The 27737-nt window shown below is 27.5% G+C and overlaps 2 protein-coding genes across 14 annotated transcripts in view; one reads left to right on the top strand and one right to left on the bottom strand.

Annotated features, from left to right (window-relative positions):
- Nucleotides 1-26630, bottom strand: part of LOC111031460 (peripheral plasma membrane protein CASK) — an 84293-nt gene extending 57663 nt beyond the window's left edge. For 4 of the 13 annotated variants that reach the window (XM_022311399.1, XM_022311402.1, XM_022311400.1 and 1 more), the window contains exons 1-11: nt 25917-26628; nt 17684-17796; nt 17513-17618; nt 16054-16131; nt 15802-15977; nt 15609-15683; nt 10779-10954; nt 10583-10705; nt 10308-10509; nt 10100-10218; nt 9771-9953 (exon numbers count right to left, since the gene is read on the bottom strand). In XM_022311399.1, coding sequence (XP_022167091.1) covers nt 9771-9953; nt 10100-10218; nt 10308-10509; nt 10583-10705; nt 10779-10954; nt 15609-15683; nt 15802-15977; nt 16054-16131; nt 17513-17618; nt 17684-17796; nt 25917-25975 — 1410 coding nt within the window. In that variant the 5' untranslated portion in view covers nt 25976-26628. Of the gene's footprint in view, nt 1-9770; nt 9954-10099; nt 10219-10307; nt 10510-10582; nt 10706-10778; nt 10955-14862; nt 14932-15608; nt 15684-15801; nt 15978-16053; nt 16132-17512; nt 17619-17683; nt 17797-19214; nt 19234-25916 lie in introns of those variants that run through there. The other 9 variants (XM_022311405.1, XM_022311410.1, XM_022311407.1 and 6 more) reach the window with 6 other exon arrangements.
- On the top strand, nt 17905-23420 carry LOC111031462. The gene is made up of 2 exons (XM_022311412.1): nt 17905-19317; nt 20635-23420. The coding sequence occupies exons 1-2, from the start codon at nt 17943-17945 to the stop codon at nt 23325-23327; spliced, it is 4068 nt and encodes a 1355-aa protein (XP_022167104.1). The 5' UTR covers nt 17905-17942; the 3' UTR covers nt 23328-23420.
- Nucleotides 26631-27737: the final 1107 nt, after the last annotated feature.

Here is a 27737-nt window from a genome sequence, read left to right as displayed (position 1 = left end):
TATTTTAGAGTTAATGATTTTTTTACTACAAAAAAACAGAAACAATAAAAACTACATTAAATTTTAATCAACATTCACCCAATATTTTTTTTTTTAATAATGATTAATTATTTCTTTTTATTCTGCAATGGCATTTATTCACGGTAAATAAGCTAATCATTCCAAAATAATGTGATAATTATTGACTGGAACGGTAAATAATACTACCAACTCTATATAGTAGACATTTTTACGAATTTTACAACAACTATAAATCACATTTTATTTTTCCCAACCTTTTCAAAGGGGTCTATTGCCTCGGTGGTTTTGTTGAGTCCGCCTCGAAAATATTTATCAGATGGGTATCGATCCGAATTTACTGCATAAAAGAGAGGTTTTTAGGCCAGTTTGCCGTAGGTAGTAAAACACTATTCCCGACATCTGTTACATTCCCGATTGTACACGCATATTGTTTTACATTATAATATAAAGAAAATAGTATTCTTACTTTATGGTAATGAATAGAATTAAACGATCTCTTTCTATCTAATTGTCGATTGATAGTATGAAGTAGGCCCTCACTAAATTTGTTATTAAATATATTTTTATTTAAAAACAACATTTTTAAATTTTAAAAATTAATACACGCATAAAAAATTTAACAAACATGTGTAAATAAATGCATATATGTGAATATATTACATCTTTCAAAAATAATTGTTTTTGTAATCATATTAGTTCTGTAAGTATTTACAAAACCAATAATCTGTACAATAAGTGTAAGTGATTGATTAAAAAAATATCGACATTAGTCGTGAACTGGATACAATGAATTTATTTATAGGTATTTATTTATGTAAAATGATACAATTTGTTTTTATACTTAATAAATGACTATTATAATGAAAATAATGCGTATTGACATCTTATATAAACGGGAACAACTCCACAATCCTAATTATAGAGGCAAATAACTTATTTTTGACGATAAGCCTAGATTTTTTTTAATTACTATAAAAACGTCCAAAATATTAATAAAGATAATATAAAAATCTACAATAGGTAATAGATTTTATATTCAGTAAATATATATTGAAACGAAACCATACCAATAGCTATATTATTTATTATATTAGCGTAATAGACGTAATATATGTATGTAATAGACATATACTTTTTAACATAATATAGTCATCGTGTACAAATTGTGATATCTCAAGGTGATACGGAAACTTGGCAATGCAACCATTGTGTAGAAATCAATATATAGTGTTCCGATTTTGGTCAAGCGTTAAATTGTCAACCCCCTCTAAACATAAAAATCCATTTGTTGAAAATGATAAAAATATTCTTCTTTAAATAGAGAAAGTCAACGATTTTCTAAAAATTATTTCATACATTATATTTATTTATTTTCTTATCCAATATTAGTTTATAAAAAACCGGATGTATTTATCTGCTATTTCTTTTAAATCTATACAAGCTGTAATCATAATCGAGTAAATTGTTTTTTTTTATTTTTTCATTTATGAAGCCACAGTATTTTTTTCAATGATGAATGAACCAACTATATATAATTTATAATGTTTATTATATAATTTTTTTCTGTTATCAAATTGATACATTATTAATTTAAGAACACTTTAAAGAGTATGGATAGTAACTATTTATATCATAATAAATTACCTACTCTTGAAGTTTTAATAACAAAAATCATATCCTTTATTTCGAAAAGTCTTAACCTGATATTATTTTATATTTTAAATATAAAATAAAAACCTATGCTACACAAAAATATTATAAGAGCACTACTATGAAAATTGTTCCGGGATTATTTTAATTTAATATAATTTAGGCCAATATTTTACTTCTATACTTATTCAATAACATTAATTTAAAACTCTTGAATTAATTATATTGATTTTAACACGTCATGAGTAGGTAATTAAATATCTGTCATGAGAAAAGTTGAGTCTACAAGATGAACTTCGTTAAACAAAACGCCTTAGATAACATAAACATTAATAGTAGGAACCTATACAATGTACAAAACTATGTCATAGTTATAGTTGTACACATGTCTCAAGTTTTATTGAAGTTTGGTTGGAATATTATATTTGTGAATTTAATGAATAATGTAACTTTATAACAAGTTTTAAGACTGTAAGCTTTTAGTATTTGACTTTGTTTTTATAATTTTTAGGACACATTTTAACTATTACCTATTTTAAATATCAGTAACTTGTTCATCCATCAAATAAAATATAAAAATTGAATAATTCTAGGAATTAATTAATATTTTGAAAGATAAATTATAGATAAACAAAAATAAGTTTAAGTGCATAAGTATAAAGGTGAAGTATAAATGTTAAAGACAAAATAACAATATTAATTTTCTAACCTTAAAACGAAAAAGATAAAAATATGTAAAAAAAAAACTAAGGTTGACCTAATTCTGAAAGCTTCAAGCTTTCTCCTAGTCTATCGTTAAAAGCAAGGATGGCCACAATAACTCTTTCGTGTCTGGAACAGCTATCTGAAAACTTTTTCTTTGGCACATCCGCGCTTCTCCGTTTATAATATACGAGTATATTTAATAATAGAAAACCCCCCATAGATACTCAAATTATGCGTTTATAAACGAGGTATGAAGAATTTACAATATTTTATTTGTTTGAATCGGTAGAATAATTTTAAATAATAATGAAAAAAAAAATACTCCGAGTTCATTTTAATAAAAATGTTTGTAAAGAGAAATATGGAAATATGATATTATACTATTTATAAAGAATTGCACAATTCAATGACCCAAGATAAAGCTAAAAGCCAAAAATATTATACGAATATAAAATAAAAATATTAGATATTATGCGATTGTTCAAAATGTATACATTTTTTTTTATACAACTTAAAATGACTAGTGTACTAGACATATATTATAATCTATAATAAAACATTAACATACAAAAATAAAATATTTATTCAAAATTAGCGTAAATATTGGATATTTAAATACTATATTTTAACAATATATTATAAAATACAAATTATCAATTAAATACGATTTATATTAGTTATTAATTATAATTAATGTTTAAGTGCTCATATTTTATTATGCATTGTTGCTACAGAGTAAATTCCAAAAATTATAATCATACTAACATTTGTTTTCCCTGAAAAAAACTAACAAAATGAGAGAAAAATGATTCATGCATTTTAGATGTAAGAGATAAAGTCCTGGTAGATTTCCCATGATAATTGACGTCAGGTCCCCAGCGATAGCTTGTAATGTGTCACTGACGGTTAGAACTATATAGCCCCCCCGTGTTGGTACACACGTAATCGCAGTTTTCATTAAAACGCACAAGCAGAGGAGCAGGGGCAGTCAGCAGATATGACCGACAAACCTCATGAATGCCTGATTAGCTTCATCGTATGTTACATGTTTGCTTTATTAATTAGTTTTCAAAAGGGTCTACCGATACGGTGACCTAGAAATGAATTTCAACACGACGATAGCCTCTTACTTGTTCATTGCTAGTAAATTTATCATATTAATTAGGACAGACCATTAGTACAAGGATTCGCCATTACCTTAAGCAAACTTTAAATGAAATACAACGAAGAAACTTCCAATAAACATCTTTAACATTTAAAGTTTAAACCAGAATTAAGCCACAATAATAAAATAAAGATAACATTTCAAAGCAAATATTCTATGAGAAAATGTGTAGTATTGCACTTTGGCTAATGTGGTTATGTATAGCCATAGTTTTATTATTATAATATTATCCATATAATGTTAATATTAGCCACTGAATCAAAGGTTATGTTAAAATTTAAAATTACTCACGTTACTGTTACCCCTTATTTGTGCACTAGTGACATCACTGACACCAACATCAAATTACATTAGTACAATTAGTAAATAACAAGTCTTATCTTAAATAATTATTGTAGTTTAGATACGTGATAGGTCAAAATGGCAGGCGTACAACATAGATTTAATCTTACTTAAATGGAATTATTGACATGATTTTAAATATTATAGGTATAGGCTTTGGTGTGAGTGAAGCTCATCGTCTTTTCGTGAGTACCCTCAGGTCGAGATTACACCTATATAGGTGTAATAGAACCATATTGTGAGTGCTAAATATAATAGTCTTTAAATATGCAAATCGTTGTACAATCTTGTATTTTTGTGTACAATAGATGTAATACAATGTAAATATGTAAAAGAATATAAAGTTGAAAGCTGAGCGTGTAGATATCAGTACTCTTTCAGTGTACTATATTCGCACGGTCGGGGGCGGGTAATCCGCATATATGACGGATTGTACGCGGGGCTCCGGTATTGCTCCTCTGTATAATCAGTATTAAATATTATTCTCGTTGTGTACTAAAATAATAATTAATACCCTTCATTCGCATTGTTACATTTATTAATCACTATTAGTTATTATTTATTATTTTTGTCACACTTCAACCTTTGGGGGTTCATATCTATTATGATGAAATTAATTTGGGCAAACTACTCGTTATAAGACTTCTTTTAGGGAAATACATTGTAAAAATAAAAAAATTGTATCAGTGCTAACAATAATAGTTTTATTATGACATTTTTCAGGATTCGATGGCTAATGTTAACATTGTCCAAAATTTTAATAAAATGATTGGTAGCTAACATTAACATTTAGCTATAAGTTTAACGACCCCCCCAAGAAGAAATTAAAAACGTACCAACTCATTTGGTCTTGTAAATCCGAAAAGTTACATCGAACTGGCGATATCTTGATGGCGGCAGAATCGTCGGACCAGAACTTCAGTTTCCTAATCGTCAGGTGAACTGATACGAAAGAGCGAACTAATATAGAGGGCAGAGGGGGCAAAGCACTTTCAGACAATTTGGAATTATCGCATAGAACAATTATACAATAATTGATCCACGATATTTTCCGCCTGTATGCTTCACATGAAACGGTTGTCATGGACGTTTCCTCAGAATCTGTCTATAGACGTTCAATACTCAATTGAATATCGTTTTCGTCTTTTTTTCGTTTTTCACATCCACGAGTGCGCGTATGTGTGATGTATGTATTGTGTTGTACAGTGTGATGAAATTCCAGCCACGAATTTCGATCAATTACCAAGCGTTTTCGCGTCGCCGTTCGTGAGTGCGCATTATATGCCTATTTAATAGTGTCGTGTAGTGGCGAAAGGAGTCTTAATTACATCTGGCCCGACGACACGTGCCGCCCATTTTTCGAGGGCGGAGAGTTACGCGCCAAAGTATAGGATACACTAAAGAATATTATTTACAAGTGTCTTGTAGGAATAGACAATTTCATACGCCTCTGTACGACCGTTATTTAGGAATTTATTGCATTCACATAATATTATAATATACATATATATATATATGGGTACGTACCTATAAATATACCTTCCCTAACTATATAATATGTTCGTCAAATTCAGAGAGAACCTTGGTAAAATAATCACGTAACGCGTTCATTGTAATATGATGTTTAGTGTAATTACTAATTATGTTAAATGCATGATTATTGTTGGTTCGATAATAAGCCAAAACCACACATAATATGCGTATTTTTGTATGATGTAACTGTAAAGCGGCAGTTCGACGTTAGACGCGATGTATCATTATTGGTTCTCGGCGCAGACGATTGGATTGTAGTAGGGATTTCGACAAACATCAAAGGATTTAAGAAATTTAAGGGTTATTGAAGTTTGATGTCCGTTAAAAAAACACGCACTCCAAGCATCCAACAACACACTGCGTCAAAAAAAAATACTTGTACTTCCTAAACTATATAATATAATGTGTGAATAAGTACACGTATATTCTGGTATTCATATACCACTATATAGACACACACATACTATCCCTACAACAGCTACCTGGTATAGGCTGTATTGACAAACGTGGAATAGGTTCCCAGGTCAATATAAGTGTAGGAATTGGTTTCCGAAAAAATATACAAAATATATTTATATATAAATACATATAACACATTGTTAATTATTATGCAAGCTAATTACAGAACACGAATTACAGTTCAGGATCGTAGGTAACCCATGAAGTCCAATCAATAGTTTCCCAAATAGTATGATATAAGAATGAGTACTCAAAGAAGTAATAAAGTGTTATCCACAGATAATATGGTTTGGAATACATTTTGGGCCTTCGAGTTTTTATTATATAACAAGGGAAATATAAGTTAATATTATTTGGTCTAAAATTTAATGGTAACATTATTATCTAAGGACCCAAGTAGGCTTTTATTGATTTTATTATTTTTAAGTAAGTCAAGAGTTTATGACATTTTTGAAACTGTACACTTAAAAACTATCACCTAACTTAACAATAATTATTTCAATAAAAGCCTACGTGGGCCTTAGATAATAATCTTACCTTTAAATTTTATAATAGGTCAATTCACTCTTATATAAAAACTAACAGCGCATTATTATAGAATCTGGTGAACGAAAATGTGCTATATCGTACGTGTGTAAGACGGAGACAACATAAGCAGGTACGACGTCCTCTTAATAAATGGTTATAAGTACGCTGTAGTTAAAATTAAAGGGCGGGGGTTAACCTACCAACCAAACTAGTCAAACCCGTTGACCCTCCAACAAAAAATTTTTTTTTAAGAAATGTATAGGAAGAAGTTTATATGTCTTTAATTGTTAATGATAATGTTAATTATTACTTTTTTTTTTTAATATTTACAAATACGTATATTATGGATGGATGTATTATTATAAATTTATAACAAGGCTATTAATTTGTAGACAAATGCATTATTCTTAGATTACTATAGAACGAAAATTTTTTTCTTTCACACTATTCGAATTAGCTACTAATAAATTTTTACATTTTTTTGATATTTTAATTATTTACGTCAGTTACAAAACATTTTATATTATGAATTATATTTATTCATTTAATTTTCGTTTCATAAAATATATACTACATATTCTGCACACACGTCGTACTAAATTAAAAATATCTTTAATTAAAAATATATTACACTAGATAGATTTTTATATTTTAAACTATGATCCTTAAATATACTTACAGTGCATTTTTTGAGATTTATAATGCGTTTCATACATAATTTTTGAGATTATAAGGTTTTTTGGTGCATTAAATGCACAACTTTATTTATTACTAACCATTAGCCTATGTTTACGATGTTTGTTGTTTACAAAATGTAATAATATTATAATAAATTATCGCTGAGATGAAAATATAAATAATATCAATAATATTAGGTATTCGCCGTATCAAACGCGGCAACTAAGAGGAGATAGTTGAGTATACCATACTAGTATTGCTATAATAAATTACCATTGACCTTTTTATAAATGAACTGAGCGTAGAAAGAAAAACTATGGTCAAGAGCGAGATACTAGATGTACTCCTTTTTTGGAAGAGAATATTTTTTTTAAAAATGTAATATAACAGGTGAATGGTAGAGAATACTGATTTTATATAGTTGTAATCATATTATACCATATTATAAGCCATAAAGTGATTAAATGGAGGGAGGACTGATGTAGTGATGTATTATACCCTCGCCTAGGACTTTTATTTCTTAAAAGGACGTAACCCCTACCCACATGTGTTATCACTTATCGACCATTTTATCAAATATAAGCTCAGCAGTTCAAACGATGTTTTAATAACTTAAATATTATAGTTAATTTTCTTAAAGGTAAGAATATTTATCAGTGTTCTCTCGTATCTCGTTGGTTCCTTACAATATTTAATTTTTGGCGAATAATGGAAAATTTTAAATACTTACACATTCTAAATAGTACCAACTCATTACTCGTGCCCAAATTTAATTATCTTAAAAAATCAACAAGAGAAATGAGATAATGTTCTAACATTTAAGTTTAATAATAAGTCAATACAAGTATTTACATATTTGTTGTACCCGTATGCCTCGTCTCAATCTTATTTTTTAATTTTAAACTTGAAAACGCTTATAACTTGCTTCATAATTAAAACACAAAACATAAAGATTTTCAAACTTTTTGAGCCTAACTAGCAAACTAGCTGTTTTGAATATGTAATTGTCAATGTGTGTTTGATTTAACAGCAGGTATAACACCGTGACAATGTTTGACCTTTGACAGTGAGAGTCTTAAAAAAGTTTGGAAGTCTATAAGATAACATTTTATGTATCATACCTATTCTTCCTTATGTTTAAATACTCGCCCTTATAATCTTCTTATTTTTAGTTGTCACTCTAGGTACATATTTATACCGGGTGAAACTTTAGGATGTTAATCATTTTAGTTCTAGTTTGTAGAACTCCCAAACTTTTAAACTCAAAATATTTCTCATTATATTTGTAGGTACATTTTAAAAGTTCCTTCATCGTGTGTGTAGGCGATTAAAAAGTTGTCTGTTTTGCAATTTTTGTTAAAATGCGGTTATCAAATATCTTGATATTCAAGAGAGAGAAATAAAATAAGTCAAAATGGATCTTTGTTCCTTACTGGCTTTCTAACTATAAAATAATAATGTAATGTAATACTTTATTTTTTATTTAGGTACTTATGTTACACATTTCATGACTCATTAAGCTTGACACTCATAGATTTTCTATTTAATGAAAACACTTTAGTATAGACTAGCAGTTAGATTTTTCTGATCATGTAGTTTTACATTATTTTCAAATATAAGCATATGTAAAATATAATGCAATATTCTACTTAATTTATTTAATATATATTAACATGTATGTATCATACATTTTAAATTTTAATTGAAAAAGAAATCACAGACGATACAAATAATTAAAAAAAAAATAAATTATCATATTATATTATTACTCACTGCATTCAAGAAAAAAATTTGAAAATATCTCTATTTTTAAGAAAAACTTGCCGGATAGATTATAAATTATAATATACCATGTGAATTGTACATCCACCATTAGAACCATTATCCTTAGTACACAAAGTTAAATAACTCAAAAACTGTTCGTGCACATTTTGATGTTGATTTTGGTAAGTCAAAGTTTTCAGAAAAATTATCCGCTACATAATTTACAGTATAAAAGGGGGGTTGTCATTTTACAAAAACAGAAGTTTGTATCTCCACAGAAGACTCTCTTTAATTAATACAAAAAATCTCAAGAATTTGAAAATATTACGGTGTTTAAAATGAACAAGTTCATTATTAAATGAAAAAATTAGGTTATCATGTTAGGTGAATCACCTTGTATATGTAGGTGCATAAAAGGTTATTTTACCTAATATTATAAGTTGATTACTAAATGTAATAAGTACTTAACAATATGAACTAAATCAATTAGTGAACTTGAAACAATAGTCACAACAGAATCTAACTAAATTTACTTCTCGAGTTCTAGCTCAACTATAGTCCCTGAATACATATACTTGCCTTACTATATACATTTTAATATACCTGACAAATAAAAGTTGTACCTTATATATTTATTTATTGTAAGCTATTCTAATAGCAATTAAAATGCATTGTTTATGATTAAGTTCATTAGATGCATTTTATTCAAAACAATTTAAGAGCTAAAGTTGTATAAATATTTTTAACATAAGACTAATGTATCTTTCAATAGAGTTTAACATTAATCATCAGTTATACTTTTCAATAATTGAGGCCAATATTATCAAATTGTAAATTTATATTAATATGCTTAAGCTTTTAATTGTAGTTACCAATTGAGCAGGTACTTTAGCATATTAATTATTAATGCTTACAATAACCTTACCTTTAAAAATGGCCTGGTTAATAAATCTCTAAGCTGGGCACCATCATAAGCTGTCTGAGAATGATTTGGTAAGGTAGTTAGTATATCCAAGACATCATGAACTAAACTAATTAAGTCTTCAGAAATTGGTGAAGGTGGTTTCTTTTCAGAATCAGTTCGGCTAGAATTTATGAAATGGTACAGCTAAAATACAAAAAAAAAGAGAATACAATTTCATAATTATTAATTATTCTGATCAGTGAAATTTCAGTACAAGTTGTACTTTATTTAAATATAATGAATATTATTAAAAAAAACATATAAACTGAATAAGGTATAAAAATACAAACCTCCAATAGTTTACATAATTGTTCATCATCTAGTAATGGTAAAACTGTTTGTGGAGTATCAGGGAGTGCTTCCTGTATACATTGAATGTCATCCAATGAACTCAGAATAACACCAACAGCTTAACATCAAGTATAAAATAAATTGTAGACAATACTGGTTCTACTAGCTGCACAAAAATATAAATATTTGTTTGATAAAAATATTTACCCGAATTACTAATGTCATCATCGCCAAAATCAGAAAACTGTTCAATGGCATTGGAGTTTGAATCTAGAGAAGACTGGTAAGTCCAGCGTGGTGATGACACTGCTGCCATTACAGCTCCACGTAAACGTCTACGACTATTATATATTTTCAATTGTTCAACTGTATCTACCAAATGAACTTTGGAAGCATTCTTATCTCTTTCCTAACATACAATTAATAGGGTATTATATTTAAAATTTAAAACTAAAATTCGAATAAATTTATGTAACACATACCCTTAGCCATCTGTGATTTAAAACTTCCTGAATAGTCAAACGTTTTTTAGGATCTAAACATAGCATCTTACAAATAAGATCTTTAGCTCCTTCACTTATATGTTCCCATTGTGGTCTGTTAAACTTTAAAAAAAGATGAAAATTACAATTAATCATACTTTAATCAAAATGTATCAATAATAAATAAATAACATACATTCAATCTAGCATCACATATATTATGGTAAAGACGATCCCCAGTACCTAGGAAGGGTGTTAGACCAGATAATAATATATGTAATATAACTCCAGCTGACCATACATCTCCAGGTTTACCATATTGTTGTCGCTCCACAACTTCTGGAGCCATAAAATGAGGAGTTCCTATACGTCCTTTATAACATAATAATAATTACTTTAGTATAATAATTGTAAACACTTAAAATTCAATACTTAGTGGTAAATTAATATTTATTAAACTAGGATTGTGTGTCATTAAATAGCCCTGATAGTGGTTTTGTTTTGTTTTTTTTTATGTTTCACTTATGCAGCATACCGTGAATTCACATTCAACAGTCTACACCAGAGGTATTTAAACTGTGTGTCGTGAGAGTTATCGAAGGGAGCCGAGTAGTATAATTGAAAACCAATAAATATTTTTACAAAAAACATTAACTATTATCATTGAGGCACACCAGTTGGGAAACGTTAAATTGTCTACAACAATCATTCGCTAAATATAGCTTTAATTTTTTTTATATATGTAATATGGTAAATAATAATAAAATATAAATTACACTCATATAAACATTGATTTTTTTGTCATTTATAAATTGGGAGCCGTCAACATCTTACTGTTTGAATTTGAGGTAAATTGTAAAATGAAAGATGGGTTCTTATTACACATTTAACATTTTATAAGAAATATTATTTTATGTGAAATGTAATTATTAGGAAATCATTAGATAAAAATATGTGCCTTAAAAGGATTTCAACGCAACTATTTGTTTTCTCTCTCCAACCCACGCACATCAAATCAAATGTGCATTCAGCAGAACCAACCCTATGTTGTTGATTTCAGTTTTAGAGTTAATCACCTATTGCCAAACTTAAGAAAGTTAAGAACATTATCTGAGTCTACGATGGCAATTTTAAACAATTTCAATTTTTATTTAAGAGAGTGTAAAGTATAACAATTTAGAAATGCTTATAAATTGTAAAAAAGTAAAATATTAAAAAAAATCTAAAGTAAATATTATTAATATTATTATTTTTATTATAATATTATTGACAAGGGTAATGTTCATAACTTGCAGTTTTTAAAATAAATGAATTCACTATAATATTGAAAGTAATACAACAGAGTTGGTTCTGCTTAAGTTAAATTTGGTATCTGGCTCGTGGATCAGAGGAAAAATAAATGATGCGCAGGCATCCTCTTCAACTCAACTAGTAATTGAAATAATCAAATGTTGCCTATATAACAAATAAATCTACTAAATCAACCTTTCAAAGTGGTTCAGTATAAAATATCAATAATTATTCGATTAACATAAAATATAAATATATTATACAACACTTTAAAAACTAAATTTTAAATTCTAAGCATTTTTGAACATACACTACAGTAGAATTGCACACATGTGAATTTAGAGCTAATTCAGATATTTTTTTTAGTTAACAGTAAATGAAATACAGTTCGCAATTGATCCATATCCATTAATAACAAATATATTTGTTATAAATTATAATTTAGAAGACATGAAAACAAGATACTTTAAATGTCCAACAATTTTTTTGGCAAGGTTAGACAATTTATTTACACTAATTGTGTACATAAAATACATAACAATACGACCATATTGATTTTAAAACCTGTAATTTTAATAATAGGTTTATTATATTACCCACTTTTTAAGTGTTAACTTTAAAAATCATTTTTGGTGGTTAACTTTTAGATTTAAACATAAGTGAAATCTTACATTATTTTTGCCCTGAATATAGCTTTGTTTTATTTTTATATAAGGTAATTTGTACAATTTAGTCAATGTTTTGAAATCCTTTATTCATAAATTACATTTATTTTTGAATGTGTCATTTTAAAATTGTACGGTAAATAGTAAATACCATACAGTTGAATGAGCTATACTAAATAGTTACAATAGTAATACACCTTAAAACCTATAAATTAGAAACAAAATAAAATTGTTAATATTGTTATTAAATTTTATCTATGATCTATTATGTACTAAAAGAATAATTATTTGTCATTTTATAAAAAAAAAATGTTTTACTCCCTCAGATTTCAAGATTCGCACCAACTAATCTAACTTTGCAGAACCTAAATGCTTTGAATAAACATCAATTTTTTTTCAAAATCAAAATAATAATTTAATGACATAATATAAGACAAGAACATTCCCCATTCTATGTATTATTTTGCTTGACTTTTATATTTTTAACACTCACTTTTAATAACTTTAAAAAGAATATAAATATTAAATTAGTTATTGGAAGATTACATTTGAAATTAAAATTGTATTTAATAAACAGCATAGCTACCAAAAAAAAAATATCCAATGAATTAATATTTTTTTTCTTTATATATAGTCATAATTAAATACCCACCTGAATTTATTGTTTTTATATTTTGGCATCATGCATCAGATACAATTTAGAAATAAAATTGTCACATCCATCCCAAGTCAAAAATACATAGAAGAAAATTAAAAGAACTACCTATAATTTTTAAACAAAAATAGCCAGTATTACTGGTTGCCAAGGCTGATTACGAAATAACTAATGGTAAAAATTATATTGTGACCATGATTTTAGAATTGTTTAAGTGCGGTAATTGTTAGTTGCAGTTTAGCCCTGCAGCAGTTATTTATATAATACTATCTAAGATATTAGATACGAGTCTTTGGAATAAAATACTAAATCTGATAAGAAATGTATCCGTTAGATAAAATAAATAAATTTAACTACTATATATTTTAAAGCTAAGTAATAGTATTATAATTTTTCTAAATATATTTATTTTAGGAAACAAACTTCAACCAACGATTATATAATATGTATCCATAATTGAACAGGTAACATAAATTATACACTCATTTAGTATCTAACATTTATGTTAATTATGTAATACCTAATAAACATAATTCTAGGGGTATGAACTATGCAAAACTGCAAAACTTGGTAATAACACTTTTTAGGAGATGGGGTAAATCAGTGTAATAAATAAGAAAATGTTAAGAAAAAAACATAAATATACATTAGCGTTGGAAGTAATATCATTTTCAGAGATATTTAGTCCTAACTTATTTAATTTTCCTATTACTTTGAACCAGATAGTATTACAAGTTAAACACAATTTGTTTAAAATAAAAATAATTTAGAACACAATATCCATTAAATATTAATATAATACTGTTAGCTAAACTATATATATATATAATATAAACACACAATTTATTCTAAAATATTGTTAAACGTCAAGTTCAATAATTATAAGAATTAAACAAAATTCTAAGTTAACAATTGTTATACCAACTAAAACGCTTTATCAACTCATACCAACACCTTTTTCTTAATCTTAAAATTAAAATATATTATGTAATGTAGGTTCTATATAAATCCTATCTAACACATTCTTCAACTCTACAATCTATCTAATTATAATGTCATTCATTATTGTTTTTCATACTTCAAAATGTATAAAGAGGCTAGACAAAATATTGTTGATTAAATTGTATCATAACATATTTAGTGTTTGACAAATGATTAAGAATAGTTATAAGAAAACAATAATATTGTGCCCATAAAAAAATAAAAATAAATTCAATTTCTTCTCTATCGATCTAAGGCATTAATTTTTAAAAATATATACATTTAGCACCAAAATATTTCAAACCATGCTCTATGTTAATGTTAATGTTGTTAATGTTATTAAAATTATTAAATTATTTATCATTTAAATGTTTATAAGCAAAACTAAAATTTAAAATTATTTATCTATTTTGTCAAGCATTAATTTGTAACAAAAAATATTATTATAGTTATCTAATAAAAATGTCAATTGATTTTTAAGATATTTAAATAATGTAATAAAGCTGTACAGTAATTAATAACAATAAATAAAACAATTGTTTAGAAAAATAAAATAATACTAATTTTCAAAGTTCAAACATAACATTAATATAACTAATTGCAAGTTAATTTTTTTGAGTGCCTAGAAATTCCAAAAATTAGTTCAACAACCAGCTAATTAATTTTTGAAAATTAATTCATAATAATACCATTTTGATACTCGGCAACTTCCAATTTTTCCAAATCCGGTAAATTATCATAGAGCATAAGAATGTGTGCTAAAAACATGAAGGTGCAAAATTGTACATAGTAAAAAGAAATTTCAGAAATAAATCTTACATGTTTTTATTAATTAAATATTAATACTAAATAATATAAAATATTATTCGCAAAGCCATGCAAAAAAAATCAAATGTATAAAATCATGAACTGTAGAACTATTATCAATGATAAGAGACAACTAATATAACTATCTTGTTTTTGTCAAAGTATATACTTGAACTTTAAAAGTAAACGGTATTTAAACAGTAACTAGTTTACTTAAATTTTTGATCATGTTATTCTTTGTATTGCTTTATATGATGTAATTTTTCAATACAACCTTGGAAATTGAATCGTAATTTAAATTTTCTAATAAAAATGTAATGTCAATTTAATGTATAGTACATTTGTGATTTAAGCATTATTGGTTCATAACTTATCAATAATGAAGCATAACACAACATAGTATATTATTTTAAATCATTAACAGAAATTGGTTTTTGAAAGAGCTAATCCTAAAATGGTTATTTTATAATTATTGTTATAAAAAAATATTTTTGATTCCATTACAACAAAAAAATAAATAAATAATTTTAAATTACATTTTATTTTTAAATATTAAATGTAAAATAAAAAAATATAGTGTGCCAACACCAACAATACAACAATTTGTAACCCATTTAAGTGCTCTTACCCTGTCTGTCTGATTGTAAATAAACTTGGCCGTTAGCACTCAAATTAGGTCGGGACAAATCATCAAAACTTTTTGCTTAAAAAAAAATAAAACAAAAAAAAAACAAAATAAAAAAAACAAAAACAAAAATAAACAAAAAATAAAACAAAAACAATAACAGTCAATGTTTAATGTGTTATGAGGTTATGAATACCTCCATTAATAGAGCTTCCATCATGCAACTGTATTGCTACACCAAATCCTCCAAGTTTAACTGGAGCTGAATTCTCTTTTGTGGCCAATAGGACACAATGCGGTTTTATGTCTCTATGAATAATGTCATTTTCATGACAATACCTGATTGCTTCAAGTGTTTGTCTCATATAATGGCTACAAAATTATTTATATAAAAACAATAGTCCAAAAATATTTTAAATATTTAATGTGGTTAATAAAAATACATTACCTTGCTACTGCTTCACTGTAAACAAAACCTGCTGTAGCTCTACGGACGATTTCAAAACATATGTCTGATCCATCCATACTGCAAATTAATAAAATAGTGTTTTACAACCATACCAATTTAATTATGCGTACAACAATATTTATTTAACAAACTAAGTACTTATATGTCCATTGCTTAAAAATATTTAAACTTAAAATTAAATATGCATGTTAAAATGACCATACTTGATGTTAGAATTTACAAATAATGAATACAGTAGAACCCGTTTAAGACGCTCTCCATGGGACCAGCTAAAAATAGCGTCTTAAGCGGGAAATCGTATTACGCGGGAACAATACATTTTTATTTTATTTTACAATTGGTATGTATCTATTTTCTATGCATACAAATTATATCTATTACTTAGCAGAGTGAATTATTACATGTATATTACATATTATTTTATATTACCTATTTAAAATATCATCTATCTTTCTTTGTTTCACATTTTTTATGTTTTTTAAATGCAAGAAGTTTTTAATTTTATTAAGATGCTGTAACGTTTTATCAGCATCAACGTCTTTAATCAACCACAAACTGTCATAAACTGGGGAAATATCAGATTATATTTTGATGCCATGAATAACCGTATGTAGTGTGTCATATCTAATTGTCCGATAACCGGTACAAGTACACTTACATTATTCGTTATCATTATTATTAGTGAGGTATTTCTTTAAATGTTATACAATGTTTATGTATATACAATGTATTTTTATATTAACATCATTAACAAGACGAGCGTCTTATCCGGGAACATAGAGCGTATTACCCAGAGTTGATTACATGTTAAATGTTGTCAAAATCAAGGGACTCGTAAAAATGAGCGTATTAGCCACGCAATCATCTTACGTGAGAGTGTAACGGGTTCTACTTTACTTCTTCTGATAAAATAAATTTTTTATTTGATATTATAAGCATTCTCCAATGAAAATAAAAATTCAGGATACACACAAATATAACTAATTTAAGTAATGAAAAAATGTTTTCAATTTTGTTTTTAAAGCTTGATGATTAAGGCCTTATGGTCGTTTATTCAAACTATATTAGGCCTATTATACTGACAATTCTAGTAATACGATAAACCTTCTTGAAAATATTTAATGTTTTCCTTAAAGTATTCCTAAACTAATTAAGGAATAAAACTTAATCTTAAACTATTGTAGATAGATTTTCAAAAAAATAAATATAATAAAACAATATTTATTTTTAAGTGATATTATTATTCTATTATACATTTAAACCTTTTATTAAGAACTTCAAAATGAATATTTTCTAACTTATTTTTATTTTATCAAAATGTTAGAATTAAAAACATCGCCAAGCAGTTAAATTGTTATTAACTGTAAAATATGTATGTTAGTACTGCAATTGTGTTGGTGTGTTCTTTAACTAAAAATAATGTATGTAAAAAACTTACTATTCGAAAACCATATATAGCATTCCTTCAGAGCTGTAAGTTTCCAGTAGCTCTACTATATGAGGATGTTTTAGCATGTGACATATTGTTGCTTCTCGTTTTAAGTCTGTGATCAAAATACAATCTTGTATCAATAAGTATAATTAATTAATAAAATTAAAAATTAAATACCTGATGTACTCAAACCAGGACTTGATGTGAAACTTGCTACGTCAACAATTTTAACAGCAAATTGTTGCCCAGTTTGACGATGAACACATCTTTTAACCAAACTAAATGGTCCTCTGTAATATATAAAACATTAATAACTATAGTGATCATCAGTTGTTTGTATATATATTAGATAAATAATAACAAAGTAATTTGATTAATTATTTCCTAAAAAATATTTCTACGAAGATTAATAATATTTACGTAATTTTTTAATAAAATGTTCAACATATTACATGAATGGCTAACATGTAAACTTGGAACACATTATTGTCAGAATTTAAACTTTAATAATATAGGTGAGAGATTCAAAGACGGTTTTCTGTTTGCACTTTTATTTCAGAAATACCAAGTAATACCTGAAAAGTATGTGCATGTATTTAAAAAAACTAATAATTATGATATATGTTTGAGCAATATGAAAAATATAAACTTGTGGCTGCAATTTATGGAAATTATTATTGAAGATAGAGCTATATGTGAAATCTCTCATGGTCAATCACTTGCTGTTACACAACTTTTATACAAATTATACTTTAAGCTGGAAATGTCAAAAGAATGCCAAATAATTAATACTATCGATGTTGAGAAAAATCAAAAATTAAACAATAACATCATAGTAAATTTATGTAAAAGTAATGGTAGTTTCTTGTCACATCAGAAAGAAATAAAAAATAAAGAAAGACTAAATGCAATCCATGAAAAGTGTTGCCATGTTTCTAAATTATTTTTGAATTCAAATAGTATTTCATACACTGCTATTGATGTTTTAAAATCAATAAATTGTATCAATACATGTAAAGGCAATGGTTTAAAGATATTAGAACATAATATGAACAGTATTTATGATTTATTTATTATGAGTTTAAATAAAAAAAAAAACGAATTCTTGGAAAAATCCACAGAAAAATCTAAAGAAATATTATGCAGAAGTACACTGCTTAATATTCTTAATATAGCAGAAGAAAATAACATAATAACTGATAATAACTTTACAGTCGCCAAATTAGATGATGAAAACTTTATTCAAAATATTGACTTGGTATCTCAAGAAGATATAAAAAATGAAAGCTCAACAATAAGTAGTTTGAAAATAAAAGAATCTATTATCACTCAAGGATTAGAAGAATTTAAGAACGAAGATTTTGTGAAACAAGATGTTTTTAATGAATATTTACAGCACACTGGATCTTGGTCTTCTGAGTATTTGAATGTAGATTCATTTAAATTCAAACAAAACATTCTATCAATGATAATAAAAGAAGTTTTGAATTTTGAATATGGTATAAGTGAAATTAAATTTATTAAAATAAATAACACAAATGTAGCTGGAGTTGTTGATGTAATACAAAATACAAAAGTGATAAAATTAATGAAGGATAACTTGCGAAATAAAGGTATATTAGGTTTTACTGCTGAAGATGCATTATCTGCTTGTCTTAATGCATATAATGAAGAAATGAAAATTTCAATGAATAAAAGTATACTATACCAAGTTGTGGAAGAATATGAAAATCCCTCAGAAAATGCAAGCATTACAACAGAAAACAGTAAAGGTAAGAAACTAGAAAATTATTCAGATTATAATAGAAGTGGTAAATATTTTAAAATGACAATCAATTTTTATCTATATAGGTGTAGGTATAGGATTACCTTATCATATAAAATAAGCTGAAAAAATCACTAAAAACATTCTTCATATTTTAAATATTTCTACTGATATTGTTTCCACATATAGTAGTTTTATCTCCACAGGTTATATCCTCGTCTATATTATAGGTATTAAATTATAATATAAATTACTCAATATTATGTTAAAACCTACATTTAAGGTCATTTTAAATCTCATACATTTTTTATCAAAACAACCGAAAAACAACCTCAAGGGGATTGGAAGTGGTGATTTTCTGCCTGTGTCTAACATACGTGTAACATAGGAACTTAGATGTGTTTTCATTCTAACATACCACCTATTGATCTAATGAAGCGATAATAATTTTAAAATAGATTTGAATTTTTTGTCAAGATTCTTTTCTCCTTATTCGCGAATTTTAAATTTGTTGATTTTAATTTCTCCAACAATTTAATTTTTTAGTAAGATTTTTTTAAGATTTAGGGGGATCAAATCGAAAAAAGTAGAGAGTCTATATCAAGTAGACATGATAACAAATTCAAATCTGTTTTGAATTTGTTTCTCATTGCTTCATTAGATCAATTGGTGTATTGGAATGAATATACCTCTAAATTCTTATTTTCTACATGTGTTAGAGAAAGATAGAAGATCACTTTAACTTAAAAAGTACCTATAACCTTTAACATCAGCCAAAAATGTTGATACTTCATGTGGTTTTGGTTTAAAGAAACTAAAAATGCTTAGGCTTATAAATAAATTTACTTCATATGAAAAATAAGCATAGGTACATTTAAAAATAAAATTTGTTTTTTTTTTTTACTTATTTTATATTAAAAACGGACAAGCATTAAAATTATTTTTGAAGTTTTATTTTTGAAACACTTTGGTAGTGTAAAAAAAGCATGAAAAATGTATCAGCTATGTTACGCAAAGTCAACTTACCTAGGAATTCAAACATATTTTCATTTTAAAAATCAAACAAAGAATTTTTTCTTGGCGTAGAACTATTTTAAATTCGAAAATTTGTTTTGAATATTTTAATCTATTGCTCAAATACATGTGCATACCTACTATTTTATGTGTATTATAGTTAAATAGTAGGTACACATAAACTAATGATGATTTACTACTGTTTTTACTACCTACCTACTCACACAAATACAAGTCATGTACATATGCAAAGCAAGAATAGCCTATACATCTACATAACCTCTTAAAAATTACATGTTTACAGGGCCATGAATAATAAATATAAATATTTATCTTAAAATGTTTATAGAAGTTAAAAAAAGAACAGAGAATGATTCAATAAATAGTTTGTCAGATACAATTACAAGTGAATCAAACGGCAGCGCAGAATCGATTTATACAACAAATAAAAAGCTTATAAATAAACTTATTCAAACACCAGAAAATATTCCAGAACCTGATTACAACAATCCTGTTTTAAGTTCAATGGCCAATTTAGGAAAAATAATTGATGAAAAACAAAAAAAAAATCATGATTTACAAATTGGAGATCAAATAAATTGCATAGGAGAATACATTAAGTTAAATCAAGGAATAAATGGTTGGATACTTTTACAATTCCCAGTTCAGCCTCTGCAAATGGCTTTACTTGAATTTATGTTGACTGGTAAAATGCCATATTTTGGGAAAGAAATAATTGAAAAGTCTAAGAAAAAGTCTAGTATAGTTCCTGAGTATCAAGATAGTGAAGACATGTACACTGTTACAAATACTTATTTGACAAATTGTATCAAAATTATAAACCATATAGATGAAATGTACAGTGAAAAATTAAATGATTTTTTACAATTTTATAACCAACAAAATAGTATTCAAATACAAATAAGCAATCTAGATAATATAATAAAAGAACCTAAAAAAGCTGCAGACATCTTAGTTGGGTTGATCTTAAATGAAGAAAATGTTAAAACCCCAAGTATATTTTTTAAGCCTATAAATATTTTTAATAATTATGATGATGATAGCATAAAATCTGAAAATTATGAAAAACAAATTAGTACACCAGTTTCTATAACATCTGGTGATAAAACTGAAACAATAAAACCTTATGAAATTGCCAATAAATTTCAAATACTAAGTACAGATTTGGGAAGGCATGAAGGTAATTTAACCAATTATACATTTACAGCATTATATTTATGTGACATTTGGAAAACTATGGAACATAATTATACACACAAAATTAAGGAATTGTTAAATAATAAGGATAACTTTTTCAACGAAGTGAGAATAAGCAAGGAGTTAAGCATAACATCAATTTATCAAACAATAAAATCTCAGAATTCTTCCATAATGAACCTTATAAATAAATATGAGAACAAAATCCAAAATCTATCAACAGACAACCATGGGAACTTAAAACAATATATTTCTGAACTACAAACCAATTTGTGGGATGAAGTGGATAATGAGTTAGAACAAGTAACACAATTTATTAATGATACGATTTATGAACAGTGGGTCCTTAAGAATAATACATTGATTAGTACCTACAGTCAATTATTAGAAACTGAAATGAAACGTACAATAACTACTTTAAACTTCTTAAATAGGTATTATGTTGATAATAATGAAACTAAAACTGATGAATTTGAATTTTATACAGTCATCATCAATAACAATGATGATATTGATAAATTTCAAATACATTGCTTGGAGACAATAAGCAAATTTCAAAAATATGTGAATGATAACTATGAAGTAGTAGATGGGATAGATAAAGGGTCTTGGACTGTAAGCGTACAAACAGAAACTAACAGACTTATAAATCAAATATATAGACTTAAAGCTAGTTTACTTCTTGATATAAAATATTTTAAAGATTTAACAAACATAGATCATCATTTAGAAAAAATACATACTATATATCAATTTAAGATAAATGATGTAAATAAATTATGCGAAATTTTAGAATGTGTCGAAAAAAATACTGATGTCCGCATCGAACACATTTCTGGACAATTTTTCATAAATAAATTAAGTGTTTTTGTAATCATTTGCAGACAAGTATTTCATTCAAAGAATAAATTTAACATGGCACAATTAAGACCTATTGTAAATAAACTTTTAGATTATGCTCCTACATTCAAAATAGAAATTAATAATTTTATTGATACATTGAATAAACTTTGTGAAATATACCACATATATCCAAAAAAATGGCCAATAGATAATCAATTTTACAATCACTTTTATAAAGAACTATTTGGTAGTAATATAACAACCATAGATTGGAGAGACTTTGTAGTACAATGTATGGAACTTCCTTATCCAACAATTGAACAACTATTGTTTTATCGAAAATTATTCCAAGATTATGATATTGGAAATGAGACGATAACAATAGAAAGTTATGAAGCCACAAAATTATGGTTTGAAAATAATACAAATCAACACAATGATGCTAAATGGTTATTATATGATATGTATCAAGTCCAAGATGGACTTAATTATAGTGTTATGCTTTTAGCATTTTGCAGAGACGAAAAACCATACATAGGTTTAGGGAAATCACTTAGTTTGGTTTTTGGTTGGAATCCACTTGATTTGAAAATCCAACATACGATACAATCGTATGACGAAGAATCAGAAAACCACATTGAATATGTGAATACTGTGAATAATGAAATATATCCATCTGAATCATCCTATGAAGAATTCATTTTTGACCAAGATATTATGACATGGTTTTTATTAAAAATTTTTAAATTATACATGGACAGCAAAGATCATATTATAGGAAATATTAATATTCCAAAAATAGTCAAATCAATATTTTTAAATAATCAAACTCAACAAGTTATGCCCACAGTTATTGATTTACTTAAAAATAGTATGATGGACAATTTGTACAGTACTGTATACAAATTTCAAGCAAAAGAATTGTCAGAAATTGCTAAAAATGTTGCATTGAAGTACTATGATTTAAGTTCCTTAATATGATGTTCAATAATACCTCATATTTTATGCATAAGTACCTATAAGGCTAACATGTAATAAATAAATTAGGTAATAAACAAAATCATAAATCTGATAATAAACAACTAAACTACTAATAAGAAAAAAGTGAATGATAATATTAAATAACTGAATTGCATAAATAAATGTATCTTATTCAATACCTACAAAATCTAAAGGGAATACAATATATTTTAACACTACATGAAAAGTAAAATCAACTATTTTAAATAAAAAATAATTGTAAATAGATATAGTTAAAATGTAAAACAAATTGTATCTTAGATAGGTATTACATAAGAACATAACTCAGATATAAGTTAAGAAATGGATAATCAACCAAGGTTTATACTTTTTTTTTTTAATTCATGATTTGGATTACAAGATGTATTAATAAGAGCGGTAAGCAACATAGCAAGAAACGTATGGATAGAGACTTGTCTGTAATTTTTTTATAATACCTACTTTAATAAAATAAATGAACTTACAACAACAAAATTGGTTGATTACATTAATCTAATGTTTATATTTTAACAAATAGGTACATTCATAATTAAATCCAACTTAAATGCTATTTGTAATTGATTTTTTTTTGTTATTATAAACTATTTAGTAGGTATAGTGTACCTATAAATCATAAATATGTGACAAGCATGTGTATATTAATTTTTGTATCTTCATTTTTCTTTACATTTTTTAAGAGGCATTAGAAATATTAAATTAACTTAATAATGAACGTTTTTATAGATAGGTACGGATAGGTAAGTAGACCCTAGTAGGTACTCAAGTTCAAAAATGTTAGGAAAGAAATTATTAACTTTTATATATTTTTTTATTTTGTCATCTAATTTTTTGATTTGATTCCAGACCAATAATTTCTTTTTAAGTAGGTACCCTTTTTTGATATTAATATCAACTGAATATAAAAACACCTATTTGTGTGATTGGTAGGTACCCTCGTAAGTACAATGCAACAATATTCTCTCATACAATATCCAACCAAAATAAAGTACATGAGGTCCTCAGAAGGTATGGACTGGGGGCATCATTTCAGTTTTTTTTCTGGGTGTACAAACTTTTAACTTTTTATTTTGACACTTCACCAGGCCATTAAAAAAAAAAATGTATTTATGTATATAAATGTGGGTAACCTATGCAACCCTATGAAATATTCTTTCCTTCAATTTTATAATTCTAATTGAAACTCATAACGACTAACGCAACTTTTAAATAGCTAGCAATTCAAAGAATTAAAAGCTTATAAGCAATTAAAGCAACCAGCTAAATCCATTTCACTATTATTTGAAAAAAAAGGCAAATAAGGTATAATCAATAAACCTGATAAACCAAAAATATACAAAAACTTGAAAAAAATATATATTTTATTTATATTACCTAAGTATGAAATCATAATGTATAAGTTAATTATGACGGCGCATTGGAGTATTAATGGCAGGCCAATTTTTAACATTTTTTAAGTTAGTGGTGCCATTGCACACCCTGCTCCCCCCTCCCCCAAAGGACACCCCTAGTATGGACCACTAAGCATAGAAATTCCAGATTACACAGTAGAAAAATGCATTGAGGTTGGTAAGTTGTAATCATTTTAAAATTAAATTGTCGATAGTATTGCATTTGGACATAGCATCAATAAGCAAACATGTGCAACATTTATGAGAGACCCTACATTGGTAACTTAAATTTGTAAAAACACATTGTTTATTCTACCTACCAAAAAAAACCAAAGAGCCGATATACATATTTCAAAACTAATAGGTATTGAATAAGTATTTTGTATTTTGTACACTTTGCATTTAGGTACATTTGTGTTGTGAATAGCCTGAAAAATTATTCAACTACTAAGAGAAATTTAACATAGGTATTAGGTATAGGTAGGTACTGTTAAAAAAAAAGATAATTTTTAAAAATACATCCATATGACATGAACTAAGTAATAATTACAATGAATAATTGTTAGTTAAAAAAAAAGTAATAATAATTTCCCATTAATATTAAAAAAAAGAAAATCTACAAACTGCATTTCTAGTCACTTATACATATATAGTATATACTTATATATATATATATATATTATATACATATATACTTATATATATATACTTATACTTATATACTTATTTTAAGTATTATAACCTCCCTTTTAATTTACATGTTTAACCATATTTTAGGTGTCTAGCTCGGTACCGCTAACTATAAACTTTTCTAACTTATAACCATATAATATAAGATGTCAAGATTTTAAAAAGGCCTACAAAGATTTTGTCAGCCCCAAACGAAAAATGATTCTGACACTCCATGCCCACCAAAAGCATCTACATCAAACACACGTATGGATCATGAAAATTTAAAATTAAGTCACGACAAGTAACGCAAATACGACAACCAAAAAAGAACCCACAACACGGCTACCTACCGACAAATCCGTTGAGGTTCCAAAAGTAAAAAGTACCAAAGCGGGTGGGTCGTGGGTGGGCAAGTTCAATTTAATCGCAACAATACTATACGGGTAGATTACGATAGGTAGGTACCGAAGTACAGGACAAGGACACTCACTTTCCGATGGTCTCGAGCAGTTCGTAGACATCGTCGAAAAGCACTTCTTCGTCGGCCATGGTTGTGATCGCCCGACAGGCCTACACAAACGTACACACGACGCACGCACAAAACGACTGTCTCTACTCGACACCGGTCATGACGGCGAGACGGACACGCGGAGAAACGCAACGCGGAATGCCGACAAGTCGAGAGGTGCAGGACGTGGCGAGGACGTGTGCGCGACACCGATGCAATAATAATTGACCGCCACAACAATATTATTACATTTGTCAACGATGAGTAATAATATTGGCGGCGACTGCCGACTGGGGGACGCACCACATGCGCGCGCGGACAAGTCTTGAGACCACTATCCACTGACGGCAGCGAGTCGCGACGGCACCACGTCGGGACAACGACGCGGAAACGGCTTTCGGGAGTCGGCCACCGTCGCCACGGCCGTCACACCACTACCACCACCAGGCACCAGCAGGCCAACAAACCGTCGGGAGTCGGGGACGACCCGCGGCCGTGATGTGCCGTCACCGCAAGTCACTTATACGGACTACGGTTCTCCGACTCGGCTGGCTTGTTGGTCGGTTCGGCGCCCGGTGCTGCCCACTGGTCTGCAGCCAGGTCCGCTCAGTCGTGCTCGTGTTGATCGTGCTTGCGACGCGTCCCGCCCCGCTACGGCTGAACTTTGCCCCGTTAAAGTATAACACGGTCCGCCGTCCGCGGCGGATCTCGCGCCTAGGTTGCGCACCGACGCGCCGACAACTTCATCCCGGTACCACCCGTTGATAACACGACGTGATTTTGTGATAAGGTTACGTAAACATAAACATTAAACAGCAAACCACGGGACTCGTCGCTGGAAATATTTATTTTTAATTATTACAAATTACAATATTAGTTATTACACAACTTTATCACAAATATGATTAGTAATTCTTAACTACAAGATAATTAACAAATAACAGTTAACATTTAATTTAAATTTAAAATAAGCTACATATTATTTAATTCAACAAGTGAAAGTTCTGATTCAAAATAATATTATCAACAGTATCAAAATGTACACAGTATTAGGGAAACATTTAATTTGTGAAACTATTATCCGTTCTTACCTACAACAATTACCAACCCCCGCCCTTCCAAAATACGTTCGTTTTAACGATAAAAATTAATTTTAGTATAATATTCGGTCATTACTCAGTTTGTTTGCAAAAACAAAAAAAAAAAATTATAGTATGGGTACAAAAATTCGTGCAGAATGTAATGGTTAAGGTATATAATGCGGAGATCCAAATTCTAAAAACCATAATAGCCATTCGTGGTTTGTACAAAGCACAATGTAGAGTAGATATTCTCCAAATCGTGGTACAAAGTGTAAATCACGATAAATAAATTAAATCGTGGTATATACCATAGACATAATGTCATAATATTATTATTTTTATATTATAATAGATTCTATTAATTTTCCATAAATTGTCCATGTTAAATTATCAATACTATATCGTGGGCGGGCATAAGGACCATGTTTAATACAAGACAAAAATAACATAGATAACATGTAATACTCGATAAACAACAATAACAACAGGAGCTGCTGCTGGTGATAATAACAAATAACAATATTGACCATCTGCAATACATGTATTATGATTTATATACATAGGTAACCCCATTATATGTAAATCATAATATTGTTATTCAATTATTGAGGCATCGTACGCCGTGTGTCGACAACAATATCAATAATCGATAACTCTATCGCGGAACGGATGAAATCATCTATTCTGCGTCTACACATTTATGCGCTGGCGAGATTAAATT

The sequence above is a fragment of the Myzus persicae genome, unplaced genomic scaffold (genome assembly GCF_001856785.1).
Source record: "Myzus persicae strain clone G006 unplaced genomic scaffold, MPER_G0061.0, whole genome shotgun sequence".
Classification (NCBI taxonomy): Eukaryota; Metazoa; Arthropoda; class Insecta; order Hemiptera; family Aphididae; genus Myzus; species Myzus persicae.
This window is presented reverse-complemented; position numbering and strand designations above follow the sequence as displayed.

Coding starts and splice junctions, on each gene's coding strand:
- LOC111031462 (XM_022311412.1), top strand. CDS start 17,943: ATGTTCAACATATTACATGAATGGCTAACATGTAAACTTGGAACACAT. Junction 19,318..20,634: donor TTCAGATTATAATAGAAGTG/GTAAATATTTTA, acceptor AAATGTTTATAG/AAGTTAAAAAAAGAACAGAG.